This window comes from Fukomys damarensis, unplaced genomic scaffold (genome assembly GCF_012274545.1).
Source record: "Fukomys damarensis isolate Sample0158 unplaced genomic scaffold, DMR_v1.0_HiC HiC_scaffold_36, whole genome shotgun sequence".
Lineage (NCBI taxonomy): Eukaryota > Metazoa > Chordata > Mammalia > Rodentia > Bathyergidae > Fukomys > Fukomys damarensis.
The window spans coordinates 49723663-49741963 of record NW_022900948.1 but is presented as its reverse complement, the minus strand read 5'-3'; the positions used below and the strand labels follow the sequence as shown (position 1 = coordinate 49741963).

General features: G+C 49.7%; 1 protein-coding gene across 1 annotated transcript in view; it reads right to left on the bottom strand.

Annotated features, from left to right (window-relative positions):
• The window catches only part of Cacna1b (calcium voltage-gated channel subunit alpha1 B), a 181203-nt gene that overhangs the window by 111244 nt on the left and 51658 nt on the right, over window positions 1-18301 (bottom strand). Inside the window, exons 9-13 of the mRNA XM_019205196.2 lie at window positions 17700-17815; window positions 17036-17092; window positions 16191-16280; window positions 7737-7946; window positions 3936-4048 (exon numbers count right to left, since the gene is read on the bottom strand). Coding sequence (XP_019060741.2) covers window positions 3936-4048; window positions 7737-7946; window positions 16191-16280; window positions 17036-17092; window positions 17700-17815 — 586 coding nt within the window. The remainder of the gene's footprint in view (window positions 1-3935; window positions 4049-7736; window positions 7947-16190; window positions 16281-17035; window positions 17093-17699; window positions 17816-18301) is intronic.

Sequence of the window (18301 nt, the reverse complement as noted above, 5' to 3'; positions counted from 1 at the left end):
TCTATATATATATATATACACACACACACACACACACACACACACACGTATAAATTGAATTTTGGGAAATTTTAACGGCGCTGCCAATTTTGGAAAAAGTCATCCCAATTTACTGTGTTGGCATTGTACAGAAATGGACAACCATATTGGTCTAGAAATGTTAATTTATTTTTTTTTCCATGTGTACAGGGGTAACACATTGTACTAAATATGTAAGGTCATATCTATGTGGGTTTGATTACAGAAACTAATAAAGTATTCTCTAAATAATGAAAAAGAATAAGATAAGACTATAAAAGCGAGAAGCAATTTAAATATGTTCAGGGACCATTTTCATCTCCAGAATTAAGGATTATTTTGATGTTACATCATTGCCTTTTCTCTTTTGCTTTCCTTTTTAGTTTTATTTTAGGATTCCCTATTTTTAATGTTCATACAGAGATTTCTTTAACTGAAACACCAAATAGTTTCTTTGGTGTGAAAAACTATAATAGTACACAGGATCCTAATGAAATAATTAATAATGTGAAATAGGAAGTAAAGGGCTAAAGGTGTAAGGAAAGTGGGAAGGGTGGGGGAAAGGTAATAAGGGAGAGGAAAAAAATATGAGAAACTGAAAAAATGGAAATAAAGTGTTTGTAAATGGGGAGGGGAGGAGGGGGTGAAGGGAGGGCAGGGACAAGGGGAAAAATGAGAATCAAGATCTATTATGTAAAGGTACAGAATCCCAATGATGAATGTGACTGTATTGTATACCTAGATTGTACCAATATCCTCAATAAAAAGAAAAGAAAAAAAGAAGAAGGGTGCTACTACACTAAAAACTAAACTGTAGGAGTAGTTTTGGAGCCAGAGAACAGGCATTCAGCAGCATGTCAGTGAAAACTTAAGTGCCCTGACCACACTATAGAGTTATAGACACTGAGAATGCCACACATCAGGATCTTCAGGGAAGTGGAGAAAGAATGTTACTAGGAAGTAAAGAAAGTGGGGACCTGCTGTGTATTGGCAGGAAGTCTAGCCACTGGTGCCTGCAGTTATGTGGGGGAAAAGGTGCTTTTAATGAATGAGGAGATTTTATCTACCTCAGGAGGTTCCCAAGCTAAGTGCTGAAGTACTACCTGGGGTCTTCCTGTTGCTTTTGACAAAGGTGAGAGGAAAGAGCTACATTGAGGAAAGCGTCATTCAACAAGAAAAAGTGAGGATGTGCAGTTCTGAAAATGTTGTCTCTCCAGATATAAAATGATGCCAACATTAAGAAATGGCACAGGCTGGGGATTTAGCTCAGTGGTTCCATTGCCTGCCTTGCAAGCATGAGGTCCTGAGTTCAATCCCCAGTACCAAAAAAAAAAAAAAAAAAAAAAAAAAAAAGAAACGGCACAGTAGGCCAGGGATTTAGCTCAGCGGTTCTACACCTGCTTCACAAGCACAAGGACCTGAGTTTGATCCCCAGTACCAAAAAAAAAAAGAAATGGCATGGTCTTAAAGGTGAAGCCAAGGGTGAGAATGGAACATCTGTTTAGATCAAAGGCAATGCCTGAGGGCAGTGCTCAGTCACACCTCTAGGCACACAGTGGCATGTTCCTTTAGGCCCAAAGAGATGGACTGCATCTCCCAGCTCAGGTCCAGAGGTAGCAAGCCATCCAGAACCAGAGGGTGCTGATCCTTATCATCTCAGCAGGAAACCCAGCAGACCAGTCTAGCTCAAAGAGTATGGGAATGGCTTCTATCTAACAGGCTGAAGCCCAAGCAGGTTCACAACATACCCACAAAGATATGCTCAAATACCAAAACACCTTTAAAAGACATATATAGAAATGTCACCAGCCTGGACTGAGAGGGACCAAGGCAAAACAAAACAAAAATAAATTCCTGGATTCCCCAAATCCTACTGTCAGAAATAGACTGTGAAAACTATTCACCTGAAAACAGGGACTACTTCTCACGAAAAGAGACACACAGAGGGCGCCCCAGGCCGAAAGAGCTGAGCACAGATCACCAGCACTCATCCGGCAGAGTTCAGAACAGCTACAGGCCAGTGGCTCTCTTAGCTTGCCACCGGCCCCTTTCTGAACAGGACGTCTACGGCACCCTAGGTGTCTCCACTGGATACTGGATGCAGAGGTTGATAACCCGTCAAGTGTCACAGGCAACAGATAAGAAGCACTGCACACACCACACTTGGGGAGCCACACTCATGATGCCTAGGGTACGCCTATGGCACTCCGTGGGGCCACAAACACAGTGCCCAGACTACGCCCACTGTGCCTGGACCACACCTGTAGCACCCTGACCATACCCTTAGCTCCATGACCACATCTACAACACCCAGACTACACCCACGGTGCCTCGGACATACCTGGGCCACTCATGGCACTTACTCAACCACACCACGGCACCCTGACTCCACCTAGACCTGATCGAGGCGAGATTTTTAAACTTGAGCTGATGTTTCAACACGGTGAGACTGTGAACAGCAGGGGCAGCTGAGTGTATCCTACATTGGTGTGGATGGGAATTACTAGAGCAGCCTATGGTAGTCAGTCTGAGACAGTCCGCATGACCCTAAGCTGCGGGCTAGGCCTCCTGACAAGAACTCAGCAAAGCTGATGGGATACATCCTTCTTTGAGTTTAGGCAGCTCCCACTTGGTTCCTCCCTATCCCCTCACCTCCTGGTCCCACTGGCTCAGATCACAAGTGGCCATTCTGTGAAAACATGTGGGGAGCTTACAAAGAGGCCTTGCGACCCAGGCCCAGACTGCTAGCAACTTTGCGAGTAGCTAAAGAGCAAACTCTCCAATGCCAAGGAAGTCTTGGAGTGACTGCAACTCTTCAACTGGCTGGTGGCCTTAAGGGGGACCTGGGCCAGAGGTACCCAGTTAAGCCACACATGAATTCCTGATCCACAGGGATGTGAGAGAATAGGTTTTAGTGGTTTAAAGTTGCTATGTTTTAGAATCACTTGTTAGCTATGTGCAAACTGCCCTGGGTCCTGTGATCTAGTCAGCCGGTATCAGAAGATCGACACACACCCAAAAGGCTCATGTGTCTCATGTCACCTTGACCCATATTCTAACCTTTCTTTGTGACCAGGGGGTGAAGGTTAAGAGGAAGGGACGCCTCCTGACCATCTGTCAGAGCCACAAGTGTCCAGCCCCCAGAGAGAGCCCCAGGCAGCATGGTCCAGAATAGATCACTATCCAAGGACAGAAAGCTGGGCCTCAGATCAGCTGCAAGAGTCAGTGTGACTCTAAGGTCAGAGTGGACAGAGGTGCTGTGCCAACTGTAAGCTTCAGTGTCCAGGAAAGGAGCTCAAGTAAAGCTGAATCCTCAAGCTGAAGCTTCCTCCCATGAGGTCCAGGAGCCCCCAGTGATGGCAAATTCTGCAGTGTGCCAGATCCATGCCACACACTCTGCCAAGGCCAGGTAAGGTGACTCCTGTGTGGCCCCTGCCCTGGCCCTGGTGTGGACACTCACACAAGCTGTCCTGAACCTTCCCTCACCCAGGCCCATTATGTCCCTCACTCCAAAGAGGGCAGGATCACCAAGGAGTGGGATCCACAGACAGCAGGGTCAGTAGTAGGGTCAGAAGCACAGTCTCCCACCTTGCCTTCTGCAGAGACAAGATGCTGCGCAGAAGACGCTATAGAGCCCACAATGACTATGCTTCTGTGACAGGGTTGGAGGAAAGGATGACTTCCTGCAACGGGAAGTGGCTGCACTGCACTCCCCTCCGTGAAGGCAAGGAGTCAGGCTCCCTCTGCCACCTCCCTGTACCTCTCAGTCTTAGGCAGCCTTTGGGACCCATACAGGACCATAAAGCTCAACCCACATGGGGTACACATATGGGGAGGGCTGTGAACACACTCAGGCAAGGATATCCCTCCAATACACCCAACCCACAAAGGAATCCTTAACAAGGTATCTCACTCACCCCAAAATCAAAGCAGTTGAAGGAAGACCGGAAGTAGCTTCTGGGCCCCAGGCCATACATCTTCAAGGACATCTCGGTGAGAAAGAGACCCAGGAAAACAAACTCCGCAAAGTCTAGGAGAAGTTGGAGAAGGAGATTAGTGCTAGACTCCAAGCCTTGCTAGGACTGAAACTCCAGCTCAACCAAAGAACCGTTGAAAGGGACACAAGAGACACTCGTCCCAGTCTAGACAGTAATGAATGCCCAAGGCCAATGGGACACAACTCCAGGACCAGCTCAGGAGAGAGACCCAAGGTCACAGGGGACACCTCCAAGGAGGCCTGGGGCTGCCAGGCTGTGGATCACCTCCAGCTCTACACTCTGCAGATGGGCTCTTCAGCCTCCTTGTCAGGTCCCTTGCCACCACAAGGACTTCCTGACACCCTCCTTGGGACCCCACAGCACCATATGATTTTAACTTTGATCATGTGTTTGCGCAAATGGAGGGAAAACTCCAATAACCAAGCAACCAAGGTCCTCCAACAAGAGCCCCAGGGGCAACAAAGCAAGCCAAGGGATTGTGTGAGCCCACCCTCTGCTCTGTCAATAAGGATGGGGATAGGAGGGGGGCTCGACCCAGAAGTCCCAGAAATAGCACTACTATACCTCCAGGGAGTCGGGCCTAGAGGAAGACCACACGGATGCTGGAGGGCACACAAACTCCACTAGCACAGCCCAAGTAGGAGGAGAAAGTCAGAGTAAGAAAAGGCAGTGACTCCACAGTGGTTCCAGTGCTAGGCCTCCAGTGGCAACGAGTACATGTGGGAGCCTGCGGAGCCCAGCTAGACTCGAGGTAACTCCCTAGCACCTCTATGTCCACTGCCTGAGGCCACTGTCTTTTCCTCCTACCAAAGCAGAATCAACTGAATACTTCAGCCCACAGGCCAAGGGCACCCAGGCCTCCAACCAAGGCAGCAGCTCTGAGACCAGAGCAGAGCCAAAGGAAGGAATAAAGTCAAACTACTGAAACACTCACAACTGGTCAGGGTTAGCCCAGCCTTCCCAGGCCTCTGTCAAGACATGGGACTCAAGCAAACACTGCTCCTGATAAAACAGACATGCTTCCTATCCCTGTGCACCCTGAAATCTGCCTCTCCCTACAGAGGCAACAGTCCTGACCCAGGACAAGCAGAGTTGCTTGCTCCACAGCCACCTGGCACCATGCAAACAGACAGAAGGGAAGGAACCTCTTCCCAAATGGCCTGAGTACCTGAACAACCAGCTGCTGGGAGCAACTCACCTACCACAAGCCTAGCCTATAAAGCACGTAAAAACTCTCTAGGTTCCCACACTGAGCAAAGGACAACAAGAAGGATCTGAGACACTACCTGGAGAAGCTGCAAGGCCAACATCAGAGGCACAGATGCCACTGACCCTCGGGCAAGGCTTGCTTGAGAAAAAAGGACCATCCCCAGCAGGACTGACGCTGCCTAGCTGATAGAAGATACCTGGTCTGGCTGTGCTACTTAGCGGGAGTGAGATACAGCAGGAAAGCTGCACCCACACAGTTCAGCTTGGGTGCCCCAGTAAATGCAGGAAAACACAGCAGCCTGCAAAGACCCAATGCTCCTGGCAGGAAACCCAAGTCCTTCCACACTCATCATGAAGGCTCTGCCTGTGGCCCCAGGCTCCTGTGCATACAGGGCCACTAGGGAGAAGCCAAAAGGACAGGAGGACTGCCACCCACCCACACACCAGACCTCAGGGTGAGACTGCCAGGTCCTCAGCTGCCTCCTGAGGAATCAGAGTATGGGAACTTTGCAAGGAGCTGGGGCAAGGACTGCCAAAGGCGAAGCCTTCAGGGAAAGGGATCAGCATGTTTCTTGTTGATGTGGCTCAGCCTCAAACCCCCTACCTTCCCTCTGAGGCCAAGAAAGGTACTCATTCACTCATTCCTGTCATTCAACTAGCAGGTGCTAGTGCCGTATGAACTGGCACAAGAGACAGGTTCGCCTTTCTGTCAGTTCACCAACCAAGGGGGAAGCAGAGGAAGACGATTAAAATGGCATTCTGTATAGTAAGAGGACAGTGTGCTGTGGAACAGGGGGAGGACAGGGAAGTCTCATGGCTCACAGGATGACAAGGCCTGACAGCTCTCCCTTCACTGTCCAAGTCTGGGTTCTAAAGATCCCGGAGAAGCACTGGGATGAGTTCTCAGTGGACAAGCAGCTGAGCTACACAGAGCCCCATCTACAGGACACAGGGTGCAGGTCTCAGGCTGGGGCCACAAGGTGAAGCTGGTCCAAGTCTGCCCTCTCCTACTAGGTCAGCCCGGCTGTCAAACACAGAATCTGGGCACTGGCAGAAACATCCAGAACCAGCAAACACCACCTCTCCCTCCTGTCATTTTCCTCTACTGAGGCCAGTGGAGCCAGGAACTATAGAAAACCACAGAAAGAGAGCAGAAAGGGGCAGCCCAGCCAGGTGCTCCCGCCCATTAGAGGCACAAGCAGCTGCCTCAGCTCCCACACACACACACTCACTGGCTGGCTCAGGCAGTAGCTACCCAGAAGTCAGGACGGACTATGAGATGAGCAGGGCACCGCTGGTTCCTGATTGGGAAGAATGGGCCTAGCCCAGCTGGCTGGTGAAGAGGAAGCAGATTCCTTGTCTCCCCCAACCCCTACTGGGTACATCCGAGGGCAGCACTGAACTCAGTCCCTATCCAAGTCCTGATGCCAAACTACCACCTCCAGGACACAAGAACTAGAGCCAAGCAGGCTACTTCAAGACACACACAGCTGCCATAACTACCTCACCCTGCCTCATCTGCTGATACTCCTCAGCTCCTAAAACAAGCATGACTGGGATTCCCATGACAGCTCCCTCTTTGCCCTTTCCTCACAAGTAACAAGAGTTCAACATAGAAGGTGGTAAAGCTGTAGGCCAGACTCCAACCCAGCACAGCCTACATGCACCTGTCTCCTTTGGAGCCATCAGAATCTGCAAAGCAGCCTTCAGCAGCTGCACAGTTTCCTGGTACACAGGAGGGTGTGGCTGCCTTCAGGAGTATGGTGAGGCCACCACTGGGGGCAGAATGTCAGGCAGCTCCGACAGGGCTAGGAGTCAGGATGGTTGCTCTCTAGGGCAGAAAATGCTCTCCTAGATGTCCTGGGTAGCTTCTGGCACACAGATTCTCCTAGAGAGAGCCAAACCCTCCTGGGAGCCCAAAACAGGTCTTGTTCCACAGAACTATTGCAGACACCAACCAGCATAAACACAGCTGATCCGAGTGGGGATGAGGGGACACTGAGAGGCTCACAGGGCCTACAAAGGGGTCAGCTCTGCGTGTCGGTCCTGGACTGAGACAGACACAAGAAGCCCCACCGTTTGGCATCTCCCTCCTTGCCTTCTCTGAGATACAGGTGAGACTAAGACAAGCACAACTGTGATCTTCATGATAGTCCACGGGCTCATGGACACAGGACAAAAGTCAGCTCTAGTCGTGAACATCCCTACATTCAATCAATAATAAAGGAGAATGAAAATGACCAGAAGAGGCTGGGAGAGTACAGAAGCCAGGACTCTGCCTCATTGGGACTCCAGGGCAGGAGCCACAATCTCAGTGCAGAAGGAACACAACACAAAGTCCCCTGGTCTATGGATCTACAGCCCTTTTGCGAAGGACACAGGTCTGCCTCGCCAGGCCTGGCCCTGGACATCTGAGCAACTAGGACCCCCTGACCTGTATCACACCAACCAGGACCTGCCTACAGGGGCAGAGGGACCCTCAAACCTGGACACAGTGCCCTTGGTACATACACAGTGCCGTGGTGAGCCGCTGTGGCTGGTTGTAGTGCACCATGGCCACACACAGTGTATTCAGGGCCACCACACACAGCACCACCCAGTAGAAGCTCTGAGCCTTCACCATGCGTCGGATGAAGAACCGGAACATCTTCTCCTTCCTCCGAAAGTATGACGAGCTCTCTGTCTTTCCACTCTTCAGGCTAGTGCGGGTGAAAGGGGATCCTGCAAACAGACAGCTTGCTGAGGGAATAGGGACCAGCAGCCCCAGGACTCCACCAGCCAGGGTACCTGTGGACACACCCTTAGGCCACGCCCACCCCCAGGGACACATCCCCAGACCTTTGGCCAGCTGTAGGGGACTGTGGCCTCTGCCACACCCTGTGGCCCCACCCTTACCTGTCAGATGAGGGCCTCAGTGATCCCCAGGTCTACTGGGCACCAGATGGGAGAGCTGGACTGGGCCAGATGGTGAACAGTCTCTATCTCTGATCCCTGGCACCCAGCCACTTTCCGGGAAGGCAGCCCTGACACCCCAGCACTCTCTGCAGGCTCTCCAAGTTTCTTCCCCAGGATGTACATCTGGCCAAGCTAGTCTTTTTCTACACAATGGCCTGGGAGTCCTGAAGCACTGGCTGACCTAGGGTCGGCACCACAGGCCCCCATAATGCACATGCATTTATGTATGCGTATTGGCTACTGTCCTGCCCACAAAGCCGTAAATCTTCACCTTCTGGTTGAGCTGGCCCTGCTCTAACCTGACTCCTGGTGCTCTCCCTGCTTCCCCCACCACAGTTCCTCCCTTCCATGAACCACCTCTGCTCTGTCTCAGCCCTTCCACCTCCTGGGCACAAAGTGCGTCTCTGCATCTCCTTTCCACAGCTGGCTCCTCAGCATCAGTTATTGGCTTCAATGTCACCTGTACGGGCACCCTTCTCGGGGTGCTCCATCTAAAACAGGGTTCTTCTCACTGTCCCAGCCGTGATGTGACTCCATTACCCCATCACTATGCTTGCCTACAGGCCTCTTCTGTGTCCAGTTCCCAGCTGCAAGCACCCCGAATGGGGCCACATGGCCCTTTAACCACTGAGCCCCTTGCATAGCGTTAGAATCAATGAGCGTCTGACACACAACCAAATGGGCTTCGAGGGTGCCTAGGGGATCTTGTGTCCCTGTGCCTGGCAGTGTCTACTGGACACACAGTGCCCCTGCAGCAGGGCACGCCTGTACCCATGGAGAGTGTCTCTGGGCGCTGAGGATCACACATGTGCCTCTCTGGGATGCCCTCCGAGTAAGCACACAGCTGCCCAGCCAATGCCACCAGAGGCTTTACCATCTGGGCCTGGAGTCTCCATGCACAGATGCAGGCTTGTGTAAGAATGTGTGTTTCTCACACATGTGCAGTACATGCCCAGGCTCTCAGTGGCCCTGCTGGAATTCGTGCATGAGCTGAGTGGCCATGTGAGACAGATGGGGAGATAATGTCCAGAAGGCCCAGAAGGAGGGCCTCAAGGAGTGTCCATCAGCCAGAGAATAGCCTTACAAGGCCCAACTGCAAATGCACAACTCTGGGTGCCACACCTGACCCACACCCACAGAAGGTACTGCTTTATCCCAGCCCTCCTCCCACAACCTAGGCCTGGATGCACCCGGACAATTCCTACCCCTTAGTCAGAGCTGGCTCACTGATGGGACTTCTCAGTCCTGCTGGATGCTGAGAACTGCCAGCAGCTCAGACAAGACACCATCTGCTCACAAGCAGCAGTCTAGGGAGAGGCACACAGCAGCACAGAGAAGGACAGGCCTATACACAGGCAGAACATGCACAGCACACAGCAGCCCACATACCCTTACTTAGTCATACATGCACATCTGACAGCATACGCCTGGCCCAGCCAGATATGTGCTCACACATTTCCCAGCATGCATATCAGCATACATCCATGAACACAGGCAGGGCCACCCTGGGAAGGAGGGAGACCAATGAGCTGTACACACTACTGTGTGCACACAAAGCCAAGTCCATGGAGACCCCAGGACCGTCGCACCTGGCTCACCAGACATACCCACGTGAGGACTAGCCAGCTCCTCGTGAAGATGGCTTTACAGGAACACAATCTTTCATCAGTGCCTGTCCATACTGCATACAAGTCCACCTGTGCCCACACACACAGAGACGTGCAATCGTGCCAACAGCCAGATCTGTGCAAAACCACACTTGCCCACACTGTCCCCTGAAGGCCCCCAGCTCCTCACTCTACCTACACACTGAAGGGTGAAGAGACCGTGACCTGCAAAGACTCCAGCTCCGCAGGCCACTCATACTCCAGGCCAGCGGCCAGCAGCACCAAGGAATGAGACACCACCCAGCTCCACAGAAACCAGGATGTCCCGGCTCCAGGAGCAGAGAGCCCAGGTCAACACTCCTGCAGAGCACTCCTGGGTCCGGGTCTCTGGGGTGGGGATGCAATCTCTGCAGACAGTATTCAGTTGGCAGACACTCTGTGCTCAATTCTGTGCCAGGCAGCAGCCCCACCCGGCTCCAGAAAAAGCAGGAGGTCTCCCAGAAATGGAGAAATACAGCATTCAAATCCCAGCTTTCATGGGGAAACCATGCAAGATAGGGACCACTTCTTGTCAACTTTCTGCATTTTTCCAGATTTAGCTTAATCACTACATATTCTATAAAATGAAAAAGCCAATTTCAAGAAAAAAAAATCTGGTATCTTCGAGCAAAGGGAAAATGAAAACTGAAGCAATCTGTGAAAGGCAGCAGAGTTCAGCACAGGAAGAAGGCCTGATGCAGCACATATGAGCCTTCTTTCTCCTGGGTGCTGCAGGGCAGGGTGAGCTCATACCAAGTCCTTGGTAGCCCTGGTCAACACTTTTTGTTCAGTTAACAGGGAGACTGTGTCAGGCCCTGAACAAGGCAAAGAAAAACAGTGATCAAAATTATCCCCACCTTCAACAACTCCCAGGGGCCAGTAAGGAGGCAGAGGAGTCCCTCATGAGTGTCTCTGTGCCTAGCACAGGGCAGTGAGAGTGACATGGGTCAAGCCACAAGCTGATACAGACCCAAATGCAGTCACCCCTTTCCCAGGTGACATCACATAGCCTGGAAGCTCTTCACTTAAAAATAACACAAACTGCCTATCATGTGGGGTCAAGTAGAATAAATGAGACAGCTCTGGGCCTGAAATCTACCCCAATAGCCCAGGACACAAGCATAAGCAATATTCCAAAATGGAGGGGAAGTGTAACATAAGAGATCTAAAGGAGCAAAAAAATGGCAAGAGTTCTAGAAGCAAAGACAGACAGGAAAGGAGATGAAGTAATTAGACAAGTGGAAGAAAACATTCCTCGTGGAAGCAGACCTGCAGGTTGAAGGCCCTTGTTCCGAGACACCAGGCAGAGAACACATCACAAACAGCAGTACCCAGGCTGGTGCGTAGCAGGAAGCTACAAGACACAGTGACACCCACAGAGCTGCAGCAGCCCAGGTCTCCACTGGGGGCGAGGACCAAGGAAGGACTCCTGAGAGCACTCAAAGGCACACAGTCTACCACATGCTGCCTGAGCGAGAACTCCCCAAAGGGCAGAGCCAGACTGAAGCCAAGGTCGTGGGCCTGTGGTGAGCCACAACTGGAGAAGAGAGCACGCCAAAAAGTCAACTGGGGGCTTTGGCGAGGCCTCGGAGATGTGCAGCAGAGGCAGAGACAGGATGGTCGAACCTGGGGGCATCCCAAAGGTGCCAAGAACAGTGACCTGGCTCCACCAGGGGCAGGATGAGTCCAAGGGAAGCCTTTACTGAATGAGGCTGGGACAGAATACATGGAAACAGAACAATTCGGTGATGCAGAGAATGCACCCTGGTGGTGAGAGTGGTAAAGAACCAAACTAAATCTGTGAAGAATCATATTTCTAACTATGAAACCAGAGAAGGGAAGACACCATTTATGGAATAGGAAAAAAAAAAGACATTGGGATTTAAAAATGGGCAGGATCGATAGCAGCAACAGCTTTTCCAGGTTCTGCAGCCATCTGAACAAAATTATAGACATTCAGCACATTCCATTAAAAAAAAAACAAAGAAAAGAATAATATCCAGACAAATACACACACACACACACACACACACACACACACACACACATATATAAATTGAATTGAATTTTGGGAAACTTTTAACAGTGCTGCCAACTTTGGAAAAAGTCATCCCAATTTACTGTGTTGAGTTGGCACTGTACAGAAATGGACAACCATATTGGTCTAGAAATGTTAATGTATTTTATTTTTTTTTTCCATGTGTACAGGGGTAACACATCGTACTAAATATGTAAGGTCATATCTACGTGGGTTTGATTACAGAAACTAATAAAGTATTCTCTAAATAATGAAAAAAGAATAAGATAAAACTGTAAGAGCGAGAAGCAATTTAAATATGTTCAGGGACAATTTTCATCTCCAGAATTAAGGATTATTTTAATGTTACATCATTGCCTTTTCTCTTTTACTTTCCTTTTTAGTTTTATTTTAGGATTCCCTATTTTTAATGTTCATACAGAGATTTAACTGAAATACCGAATAGTTTCTTTGGTGTGAAAAACTATAATAGTACACAGGATCCTAATGAGATAATTAATAATGTGAAATAGGAAGTAAAGGGCTAAAGGTGTAGGGAAAGTGGGAAGGGTGGGGGAAAGGTAATAAGGGAGAGGAAAAAAATATGAGAAACTGAAAAAATGGAAATAAAGTGTTTGTAAATGGGGAGGGGAGGAGGGGGTGAAGGGAAGGCAGGGACAAGGGGAAAAATGAGAATCAAGACCTATTATGTAAAGGTACAGAATCCCAATGATGAATGTAACTGTATTTGTATACCTAGATTGCACCAATATCCTCAATAAAAAAGAAAAAAAAAAAAAGGGCAGGAGACAGGGCAAGAAAAAACAACTGACCAAAGCAGCAAAATAAAGATGAAGAAGAGAGGAAACAGTAATGTAATAAAAATAATAGACGTGAAGTAATGAGGAAAGAAAAAAACATATCAAACCTTACACAAAATAGAAATAGACTCTACCATTAGAAACAGAGACCAGCCAAGCATGGTGACACACACCTGTGATCCTAGGATTTGGGAGACTGAGGCAGGATCACTGTGAGTTCAAGGCCAGCCTGGGCTATGTAGTGAGTTCAAGGACTGAACTACATAGACTGAACTACATAGCAAGACTGTCTCAAAAAACAAAAACAAAACAAAACAGAGACATAAGACAGTTAAAGAAAAGAAAGCAAAACCCGGATAAATAAGATTCACAAAAACTTAAGAGGAAAAGAAAGGTACCATGCAAATGTAATCTAAAAATAAAAACCATAATAGTGAGAAACAGCAGAGTGGGTGGCATTTAACATTAGGCATGGGAGAGCTATCTAATGCAGGGTGCACAGAGCAAAGATAACTTACGAAAAAGGCACAACAATCCTAACTTCCTATTGGTCAAACTCCACAGTGGCCAAGTAAACAAACAAAAGTCATTATACCCACAAGGGAAACTTTATGAAAAACACACACAGTGGGAATGCTCAAAATCTCTCAGAACTAGACAGATCCAGAAGATAAAAATCATAGACAAAGAACTGCAAACTACAATCAACAAACTGGACTCCAACAAACAGGCCTACACACTGATATCTCTCAGGCATAGGACACACTCATGTTTACACTAATGAAGTTTAAAAACTATCTATGAGCTTACAACTTGAAAACTTATAAGTGTAGCGATTCATAAGAGACCTTTCCCAATCACTACCTGATAAAATTAGAAATAATAGGCCAGGGATTTAACTCAGTGGTGTAGCTACCTGCCTCGCAAGCACAAAGTCCTGAGTTTGATCCCAAGTACCCCCCAAAAAAAGTTATCTAGGAGTATGCTTCTTAACTGATAGTTACAATATTTTGATTATTATTTCTAATTTTGGGGGGGTACTGGGAATCGAACTCAGGACCTTGTGCTTGTGAGGCAGGTGGCAGCACCTCTGAGCTAAATCCCCAGCCCTCCTGGATAACTTTTAACCCAAAGAGCAAAGATTATTTAGAAACTGACCTAAAGGAGAAATTACAACAAACTTTATGTAGAGAAAAATGCACAACCTAAAAGACCTTGACTATCAAAAACAAAAAAGAACTAATTATGTATTTTTAAGAACTAAGCAAATAATAAAAAATAGATAAATTTAAATATAAAAAACTAAAACTGAAAACCAAAAGAGAAAAAAATTAAAATCCAATATCTAAAATGATCATACAAATATAGGGACATAGATATATTCCATATGATCCTGATTGAGAAAAAAGAAAAAAAGCAAAGATAGACACACTGGGACCTGAAGGGAAGCAGGACAGTGTGGGTGAATCTGAGGCAGCTGGGGCCTGCACATGCTCCCCAGCATCCTCGTATCTCACTCCGGCCACTCGCCAGGTGCCAGCGCAAATGCTTGTGTGGCATCTGCCTTGCCCTCCATCTCATACCCAAACTCAGCATGTCCTGAACTGAGGTGGAAGCCAGGGCCCACAACCCCTCCCCTGCAATTCTGCCTCCCAGGCAGAGCTACTCTGGCCCTCCTATAACCTGGCCAAAACCTATGGAGCTGTCCTCCATGTCTCTCTCGCTTCCACAACCAAGTGGTCGGCACACCTTGCACGTCTCTCTCCAAAACACAGCTGGAATAGAAACACTCAGCATTCCCCTCCCTGCCACCTCCAAGTCTCCGAACTCACTGTTCTGTCCCTCCCCTAGTTCAGTTTATCTTGAACACAGAATCCACATGGACCCAGAGACCCCGCCACCAGAGAAGCCAGAGGGTAACCATGCAGACCCACCCATGCCTGGGCCCTTGCTTGCCCAACCCACCTGCAGCCTCTGAGTCCTCCCAGGCCAGCACACTCAGCCTCGAGGCCTGACCCTGCTGGGGAAGGCTCCCTTGCTTCCTTCAGCTCCTTGCTGAAAGGCAAATCTTGTCCTGAGGCCTTTGAACTGTAACCCCCAGTCCCTTCAGAACTCCCCGCAAGCTTGCTCTCCTCCGAGTACAGTTCTGACCTACTATACATTTTTCCTAATTTCCTACTTGCCTGATGCCCTCTCTGGAATGAAAACTCCAAAAGAGGAAGCACTTTCATTGTTCTGTTCCTCAGATGCTTTTCAGTTAGTGGCAAAGGCAAGCACTCAATAAACATTTATTGAGTGAATAAACACACAAATGACTGAATACAGGAGAGATGGAAGAATTTATAAGAGAATATACATGCAGAAACAAGTCTGAGCACCCAGAGAAAATGGAAGATTTCATAACGAAGTATAATTAACAAGACTGATCAAGTTCTATCTGTCTCTTTCTTTCATCCTTCTTTCCCTCTTTCATTTTTTCTTCTGGGTTTATATGGCTCACAGTTTTATCTCACCTACAAATAACAGATAATTTCAGAGTTATTTAAGTGATTACAAGCTATAGAAAAAGATGTTTCAATACCCTTTACTTGCTTTTACAAAATCAGACTAGAGATGGGTTTCTAAAAGGTATCCATGAGAAAATTTGTGGAATTTTTTTTTTTTTTCAGACAGGGTCTCACTATGTGGTTGAGACTGACCTGGAACTCACTATGTAGCCCAGGCTGGTCTCGAACTCACAGTGATTCTCCTGCCTCAGCCTCCCGAGTGCTGGGATTACAGGCGTGCACCACCATATCCGGCTGGAAAATTATTTTTGTAACATAAAAAGCTGCACTAATTCTACATACATATGTGTGCCTGGGCATGCAGAGATGAGCAGGAAATAAGGAAATGTACGTTCTACACGATTAACATGGGCTTCCTGGCCTGAGTGAAAGCAAAAAAGTGAAAGAGTGTGAGTGTGCGTGCACACATGTAAAGAGTTCTATCCCACAAGGGTAATGATTTAGCAAGACACAGATGTGGGTCTGGTTCACTCAGATTGTGGGAAAGCAGGTGAGTCCAGTGGGTTGATACAAACCCTCACAACGACACCCGGCCCCACCCGGCATCTGGCTTCCCCACACAGCAGCAGGTGGACCCCTGGCTGCATCCTCATGGGCAGCAGGACGCACGGGGCCAGACCACGGGAAGTGCCAGACGCTCCTAGTCCTAAGGGAATTGAAACAGTTCAGCAGGATGAGTAACTGGAGCCTTCTGCTCCCCAAGTGAACAGCAGGGGCTGGGGCCCAGGACATGGGAGACAGAGGGGCTAAGAGAGACATGTGGAAACCTCTGTCCTTTCAGAGCCGAGGATCTACGCGGGCCTGGGCTCCCTGTCCACATAGCCACAGCCAGCAGTGTACTGTGATGAGTGAGCACACATTTGGGCGAGAAGGCAGCCAGGAGCGGCTGGGGAAGGAAGCTGGAGGTACAGTCCCCGGGCAGCTGCGAGCAGGCAGAGCTGGGGACCTCAGGGACTCACCAACCGCACAGAGATCTGTAAAGCGGTCGTCGCCCTCCTCTGCGTGGATCAGGTCACTGCGGCTCTTCTTGGTGGCGGCTCTCTTCAACACTGCTTTAAACAAAGGGTAGCAGAGACTCTGAGCTGCTACCCAGGAAATCCATCTTAGGGCACCTCCCAGATGATGGCAACTGATCCCCTCACAGAACAGGCCGCCTTTCCTGAGCTCCTATCCTAAAGCTGGGGCTGAAGCTGAGGCAGGACAATTCCAGGCCCTCTAAAGCCCACTCTCTGCCCTTGAGGGGAGACAAGGAATGTTGAAGATGAGTTTGCTTTCTCTTCTCTTTAAAAAGAGGCCAGTGGGGAAGCCTGGCCATCAGGCAAACCAGAAACATTCCCCTGGGGCAAAGCCAGTGCTGACCTGCTCATAGCCCCAGGTGTGCAGCTACCTGGCAGAGCCTTCCTGTGCTGGCAGCCGTGCCAGTGAGCACAGCAGTGCCTGCCCCCAGCCCCACTCGTGGCCGGGGTAACAGGAGCTTTCCATAGCCTTTGAGAGTAGCAGCATCCCAAATCCCAGGACAGAGAGTTCAGCTCAGACTTGCAGGTATACAGCTCTGAACAGCTCTGTCCAACACTGCTTTCCAGTTTTAGTATATGTACTGCCAAAGCGAGCTCAACAGTGCTTTCCATGGCCTGTGTGTGCAGGTGTCAGAGGCCAGGCTCAGGCCCTGGCCTGCGTCTGGTTACTGTGGTGATGCGTAAGATGCTCAGCACAGCGGCGTGTCCTACGGGAAATAGGCAAGCATGCACACAGGACGTTGCACACCCAGCCCCCAGGACCGCACTCCACAGCGAGAGTCACTTACCATCCAAAGGGGACTTCTCCTCTGCATTCTCGTCCTCCTCAGCCAGCATGACTTCCTCTGTGAGGGACACAGCCTTGGTCAGAGCCTTCCTGCCCCATCCCAAAAGGGCAGGCCCCCCGCAGTGCCCTCAGATGAGTGCAGACCTGAAAGAATCCACCACCTCTGCACCTACACCCCTCCAACTGGCAGGCCTGTGGCTGGGCTGCTTTGACGAAGAACCAGACAGCACCCTGCGCTGAGTCCCTCTCACTTCTCCACCCACACTTCTCCCTCTAGGAGAGATGATCACAGTAGAAACATTTGTGAAACGTCAAGAGTCAAGGGCAGCCCCATGGAGGAGACCGCTGACCAGGGCCAAAGAAGGGAGCCACAAAGTCCTAATTCCCAGAGACCAGAACCAGGGCTCTGACCCAGGGCAGAATCCTCAAGTCTAAGGTATAGAAACCAGCTCTAGGCTGGGCCACACCCAAAACCTCCAGCTGAAAGCCTGTCGTCCTCAGCACCATGAAGCTGCGTGGTGCCTGGGCTCCAGGAAAGTTGGACAGAAAGACCTCCTCATGAGAAAACCTTCATCCGCCAAATACCACCCCAGAGGCAGAGCAGGTTTGGAGACAGAAACAGCAGGCAGGTCAGGGGTGCAGCGCCTGCCCTCTCGGACTCTCACCAGCCTTGAAGATCCACTCCAGGTACCCATTCAGTTCTCGCTCGATCTGTTGTTGCCGTCGAAGCTTCAGAAAGGCACGGCGATTTTCCACCCGTTCTCGCTCCTTGGCAAACTCTCTGCACCACATCAGGGCAGGGGAAGCAAGTACAGCAATGAGTGCAGAAAGCACACATCCGCTGGCACGCAGTCCCAGAGGCCGCGGCTCCAAGTGGGCCCTTCCAGCCACGATCTTCCAACCTGTGTGCTGGACAGCACCAGGCAGCACTGCTTCTCAGTGGAACCTCCCTGTCCACCCGAGACGACCCTCTTCAGATTCTATCACTCAGGGACAGAGAGGGTTTCTGGAGGGCAGAGACAACCCCAGCCCCTGACCAAGGCAGGCCTAGGCATGGACCCAAAGTCTGGGCTTCTAATCTGCTACCCAGAGATCTCTTGAAAGCATTTAACACAGGATAATGTCCACTCTTGTCTGCAGATGAGGCACAAAAGCCACTGCTGGATGGGGACGGGACAGACAGGAAGCAGGCAAGAAAGGACTGGATGGGCAAAAGAGTCAAGAGGGAAACCCTGCAGAGGCCATGTGGACTTCTGCAACCAAACCT